Source organism: Pterocles gutturalis, unplaced genomic scaffold, assembly GCF_000699245.1.
Source record: "Pterocles gutturalis isolate BGI_N339 unplaced genomic scaffold, ASM69924v1 scaffold4600, whole genome shotgun sequence".
Taxonomy (NCBI): Eukaryota; Metazoa; Chordata; class Aves; order Pterocliformes; family Pteroclidae; genus Pterocles; species Pterocles gutturalis.
In genome coordinates this window covers 59,603-66,119 of record NW_010145694.1, presented here as the reverse complement: position 1 = coordinate 66,119, position 6,517 = coordinate 59,603, and the positions used below count along the sequence as shown (strand labels likewise).

Sequence of the window (6,517 nt, the reverse complement as noted above, 5' to 3'; positions counted from 1 at the left end):
GGTGGTTGGGTGCATGAGCTATAAAGCAAGAAGAAACCAGCTCCTTTGGGAGGTGATAAGAGCCAGATGAAAGAGTAAATCATTAAGCCGGCGCGGCGCAGGGCATTGGAATAAGCAGGGGACAAAGTGCATTAATTACACGCCAGCAGGGACGCAGGCGCGTTATCGGTTAGAGGACGAGGGAAGGGGACAAGGTCCCCGCTTTGTGGGGATGTCCTGTAGTGGTGATGGGTGCTGCCAACCCCAACATCAGCTTTTTATTTCCCCAATGTGGCTGCATTTGGAGCTGCATGGATGAACAAGACCTGCTTGCTCCAGGGCATTCACAGTAGAAAACTTAATTGGTTTTTTGTTTGGTTGGGGGTTTTTTTGCCCTGTGCTCACCTTTTGCACTCTTTCAGAGGAGGAATTGAAGCAGGAGAAATAATTTTGCTGGTCACGCGTCGCAGATAAGCCGTCCTGCTTCCTGCTTCCTTGGGTGAGCGCCGACGGGAGCAAACCCCAAACAGTCCCCGTCGCCCTGCCGAGCTCAGCCCAGCTCACGTAGGCATCGGCGGTCCGTTTAAGCCACCTTTAATTTTTCCCCCTTTCATTTCCCATTAAATACCTGCCTTAACTGCTGGGGTTATATATTTGACATCTATTGCTGTGGAAGTGTTATAATTATGGCATGATATGGCTGCAGTAGTTCTTGTGCTATTTTGGGATGGGTTTAATTCTGATTTCAGTCCTTCTCCTGGTATCCTACCATTGCATGTTTGTTGCTTGCCTGGAAAATACAGATTTTTTTGTTTTTTTTTTTAGCCATCTCCCTGGCTCAAGCATGCTGCTCCCCTAATCACAGGGATACAGGTGGATGCTCCAAGTCCCTGGTTTTCTCTTTCAAAGGACTAAAGAGACTATTGTACCAACCCACTGGACTGTGCTTGCATTGCTGGTAAACAGCCTCTTCCTTTGATTTTCATGTTTAATTACCCGATGCGCCCACGGTCGATAAATCTCTCCTTTTAAGTCATGAAATAAGGCAGAGCCTTGCAGCGCTGCAGTAGAAGACAATATTTCTATAGAGAGCTTTTCCACCCTGGGATTAAATCCCCTCCTAAATTTATTTGCATGAAGCCAACGGTGCCAGCTCATAGGTGTTGGGGGAAGGCAGGACCAGCGTGCATCAGGTTGGTGTTTGCACGGACGAGGCGATGTTTGCTTCCCTCGAGGTGTCAGATTAGCTGGTTTGGTTAAACCAGTTTAAATCAGGCAGGGTGGCTACAGGGCTGCAGCGGGTCTGATCTAACCCAGCGGATTATCCTCAGGGAGATGCTATCTGCAGGCTGCCGAGCCCCGAGGGCATGGACTTCATGGGGTAAAACAAGGTGTCCCTGGGACAAACCGACCTGAAATCAGACGTTGATAAAGCCAAAGCAACCGCCAGGAAGCCGTGCTCAACCTCATGCCCAGATTATCCTTGATGCAGAAGGCAGGTGTAAGAATAAGCAGAATAAGAGCATTTTTTTCATTTATATTTCCAATGAGTGGGGACTGAAGCCCAAAATGCAACTGGGGAATGTGGTTTAAGGATAACAGGGTGATCTGGGATGGGGACAGGTCCAGCGCCAAACGACGCAGCCCCTGGTAATGCGGATGGATGGCATCCACACCATAAGGGAGATGGTTTCTGCTCGGTGTTAAGCACAGCTCAGTTACTAAATGGAGGAGGAGGTCCTGGGTGCCAGCAGCACAGCTTCTGTGATCAATTACAAAAAAATCCTAATTGACCAGCCCAACACAACCGACCTGCTATCGCGCCAAGGCAGGGCCCCCGAACATATGCTGGAGCACACATCAAAGGGCTAATCGTTTCTCCACCTAATTAAGCAAACCGGCAAATGGCAAACAGGAGCCGGCTGGGGTTTTGTTGCCCTAATTCTCCCAGGAAACGGATCCCGTGGCTCTCATACTAACCGTGCAGGGGTGTGCTCCAGCACCGAGGCTTGAGCAGCTCGGCCGGGATCCCCAGGCTCTGCGTGGCACAAATCCCGGCTTAGCGATGCTCCGGAGAGAGAAGAAGGGGTGGGAGGAGGCGGTGATGCAGGGAACGAGTTGGTTTCTTTGCCCAGAACCAAAATGTTTTGCTTCCAGCAGCTTTTGGGGTATTTTACAATAACAAAATGCTTTGGCTTTGTGAAATACTTGTGGGGTGGGTTGGTTTTGTTTTGTTTTTTTCTCCCTCTATGGTCTGAAAAAATTCCAAGAATTTCAAAAATTTTTCGACATAGCAGACCACTCCAGTGGCTGTCCAAGGAGCTAAAGAAACCCGATGTTTCCCCCTAGACCTTCCTGTTTTCCTTGGGTATTTTCTCTCCTGCTTGGTCCCAAGAAGCCCACCTTGGTCTGCAGCGGATGCTCTCATTTGTACCTACAGAAGGGTGGGAAAAGCAGGAGCTGGGAGGGATCCCGGGGGGTTGCAAGGGTCAGGCTGGGACGTGTCAGAGACTGCAGCAGATATGGGGCTGAGTCTGGGCTCTGGCTTTTTCGGGTATTTCCTCATCTTGGGGCAAGGACCTCAGGGAGGTCCCTGATGTTCCCGCCTCCCACCACCGGAGGGTTTCCCAGTGCTCCTTCCCATTCCATGTGCCTGCTCAAGCCTTTTCCAGTCCTCCCTGAAAGAGAAGTCTTATTTTTTCCAGCATATATCAAATAATTGGTGTGAGTTGTCTAACGACGTTGTTTTTCTTTATTTTGCAGTTGGAGGACTTTGTCAGGATGGCGAACTTCAAGGGTCACGCGCTTCCCGGCAGTTTCTTCCTGCTCTTCGGGCTCTGGTGGTCTGTGAAATACCCACTGCAGTATCTCAGCTGGAAAGAAAATAAGAAATCCCACAGGACCTATTATTTCCAGCGTGTGGATGCCATCGAAGGGGGAATCAAAATCATCTTTGCTTTAATAGGTAAGAGTTCTATTTAACTCGCAATGTTGGTAACTTCCCAGCCTGTAGTGATGTGCTGGAGCCTTACTCCAGAGAAATCGGTCCAGATGTGGAAGGATGTGACCTTGATGGTCATCTTGTCTTGATCTCTGATAGAGTTTGATGCAAGAAGACCAAGTTTTATATCACTAGTACAGGAAGGCTTGATTTTTCTGTCCAGTCATAGAATCACAGAATGGTTTGGGTTGGAAGGGACCTTAAAGATCATCCAGTTCCACCCCCCTGCCATGGGCAGAGAGACCTCCCACTAGCCCAGGTTGCTCAAAGCCTCATCCAACCCGGTCTGAAGACTTCCAGGGATGGAAGTCCTTTCTCCCTAATGCAAAATCATCAGAACCCCCCCAAAGCAATGAGTAGCATCAACCACCATTGCACAGAAACCATCAGAAGCTGCACGATCTCGTGTGTCCGTGCAGGGATGCTGGCGGAGCAGTTCGTCCCGGATGGTCCGCACTTGTACCTCTACAGCGGGGAGAACCGCGACTGGGTGAAGCTGATGAACTGGCAGCACACCACCATGTACCTCTTCTACGGGCTGTCCGGGGTGGTGGATGTCTTCACCTACAGCTCCCAGCTGGTGCCACAGGGTCTGGACCGCCTGATGTTGTCCATTGCTGTGTTTGTTGAAGGTCGGTAGAAGTTGGTGCTTAATTCGGGGAGGGGTGGTGGGGGGTTGAGTCAGAGGGACCAAAATCTTCCAAACTGAGATATTTGCTCTGAACATCCTTGAAGATAGGAGACGTTGCCGGTGATAGATTATCAAAGGGTGGTCTGTAGCGAGATGGGAAATACCGGCACTGATAGGTCCTGGCTTTGGGATTTCTGGGGTGACAGCAGTACAAAGCAGCAGGCGGCGTTTCCTTGGTATGATACATGGCTGGTGGATGCTGCATTTATCTGACATCTCCAGAGCTGTTTGCATGCCCCGCGTTCCCTCTGAACAGCTATTAATTACGCTGCAGACATCATCCTCATTTGCTTGCATCTCACGTGGTGAATTCGAGTGACTTATTCCGGCTTCAGCACATCAGGAATATCATTTTGTCTTCAGGCTGTCTCGCAAGCCACGAGCCAGGATTTCAGACCCGTCTTGGATCATGCAGGGAAAAGCCACTAGGAAATGAAGGTCTTGCTTGTATAGAAAACCCCTTAATGAAGGCATATCTCTTGTTATTTTCCCTTTTTCCCTTTCTGGATCTCAGTGGGATTCAAAGCAGCAGCAGGGGCAGCTCAGCAGGCAGTTTGATGTGTAAGAAAAGGACATCTGTCATTTCCAGCTCCTGAGAAAAGGGCGAAATTTATCCATGAAAAAGCAGGACACAGCAGGAGGGAAGGGTGATCTGAAGATGTGATGGCACCGACACTTGAAGAAAACCACCCTCCTGTTGTCCTCCGCCTTTGGTCCTCACCTTGCTCAGCTCCTCCTGCCCTGAGGTTGGGCATCTCATCCCTCCAGGACAGTGGGATGCCAGGAGACCTGGAGGGATGGTGCTATGGGAAGTCCCTTGTTTTCCTGCCTCAATTCACCCACCAGGAGGGTGATTTCCTCTACCAGGGCTCTGTGGTCATGGTTGGTGTCGTTGATGCTCCTCTAAGGGCGGTACGTATTTTTTGGCAGGTTGTCTCTTTTATTACCACGTCCTTCACCGACCCATGCTGGACCAGCACATCCACTCCCTGCTGCTCATCGCCATATTCTCTGGGGCTTGCAGCGTCATGCTGGAGGTCTTCCTCCGCGACAACATCGTCCTGGAGATGTTCAGAGCCGGTGTCACCATCGTCCAGGGAACGTGGTTCTGGCAGGTCAGTTCTTGCGGAGCAGAGCACCAAGGTAGGAGAGCAATGGGAAAAAGAAGGGGAAAAAAAGCAACACATCACGTATCAATCGCCCAACTCTGAAGGATAATTTTGCTTCATAAATAGCTCATAACCCAGAATGAAAATTTACTTTATCAGGAGTCATCTCATGGCTGCTCCTGCTGCAAGAGCTGTTTGTCTCAGCTTATTGCTTTCCCGGGGGGAAGAGAAAAAGCCAGCTCTTGCAGCGAGCGAGCAACGTTTTGCAGTAGCTAACAACCAAGGACTAATTGCTTAATGTGTCTAATGCACCCTGCAGCACTCCCGCTGGGTCAGCAGAAAGACGCGAGCCCCGCCAAGCAATACAATGGCTGAGTAAAACGATGGCCGTCCGGTTGCTTCGGTGGTAGTTGGAGAAGCAAAGAAACCCTGGTCAGGGCTCAAGTCCCTCGGTCACCACGTGGATCATGGTGATACCCGAGATGGACAGAGGGATGCTGGAGGGCTTCAGTACATTGATTTTTTTTCCCACCCCCCAAGGCAATAAATTACTTGTTCCCCCCAGATTGGGGTCGTGCTGTTCCGGCCGTGGGGAGGTCCGGTGTGGGATGAAGAGGACCACAGCAACATCATGTTCCTCACCATGTGCTTCTTCTGGCACTGGGCAGCTGCCGTGGCCATCCTGGCTATAAACTACATGCTGGCTTACTGGTACGACTGGGGCAGGGGTTGGGGTGGGCAGACAGGGCTGGGGATGGATGGAATGAGATGCAGATGGGCTCCAGCCCGTCCTGGGGTACAAAGTCACCAATGAATAAGCAGCCCCTGGGTACTGCAAATTCTAGGGCACGGTGACAAGCGTGGCACGTTATTTGGTGAGTGCACAGAATGCAAAATCGTGTCAGCAAGAGGCATGAAAGGTGGAGAAGTCAAATAACCCAGCCCCTGAAGCGGCTCCTGGAAGTCACACCACTGGTTTTTTTTCTCTGCACCGAGTGCTGGGAGTCAAACTTTAATTCAATAGAGATTCAAAGCATTATACCAGGTTCCCCTGACACTTTGTCCCCTCCCTTGCAAGGATTTCGAAGCGGTTGACGGTCGTTGAGTTATTAGAGGTATGACAGCGCTGTCTGACGGCTAAAACATTATCCCACTTTCAGGGGTGCTCCTACAGCCTCAAAGGGATGGAGCATGGCTTGCTGAGATGTGGGCTAGTCCGGTCTCAGCAAGAAAATAGGCTTTATACAGGAGAAAAAAAGCCCAAATCCCCCTCCAACAGCATTGTAGGATCTCTAGAATAGTTTCTTCTGCTCTGTGTATTCTTTACAAGTGTCCTGTAGTGAGCAGCTCTAGTTTGGGGGTTTTGCTAACGGAGATTTATTGTTCCTGTGTTGCAGCTGCATCCAGAGGTGCGGGAGAGGCAGCAGAGAGCCCTACATCGGGCTCGGAATCCGGCAAAAAAAGCACGACACCAGCTCCCAATCTGCCTTCTTCAACGGGTCTGATGAAGAGTGAAGAGAGTGCAATGTCCTTCTCCAAATGCATGAAGAATCTGTCTTCTAGAAAAAAAAAATATAAATCAAATTAAATATTTATGTTTTGGAAGAGAGGTGCCACCGTTCTGCTGCTGGGTAGCAGGTTGGGCACTCGGCGGGTAGCTGCCCTCCGTCCGTACCCGAATATCGCCGTCTCTGAAACGAGAACTCTTTGCCGTGATTTTTAGCAAAAAAATTAAAG

The 6,517-nt window shown here is 50.1% G+C and overlaps 1 protein-coding gene across 1 annotated transcript; it reads left to right on the top strand.

Annotated features, from left to right (window-relative positions):
- The first annotated feature begins 2,746 nt into the window (after positions 1 to 2,746).
- On the top strand, positions 2,747 to 6,295 carry LOC104470505 (transmembrane protein 45B-like). The gene is made up of 5 exons (XM_010085457.1): positions 2,747 to 2,944; positions 3,400 to 3,612; positions 4,602 to 4,786; positions 5,346 to 5,491; positions 6,178 to 6,295. The coding sequence occupies exons 1-5, from the start codon at positions 2,761 to 2,763 to the stop codon at positions 6,293 to 6,295; spliced, it is 846 nt and encodes a 281-aa protein (XP_010083759.1). The 5' UTR covers positions 2,747 to 2,760.
- The last annotated feature ends 222 nt before the right edge of the window (positions 6,296 to 6,517 follow it).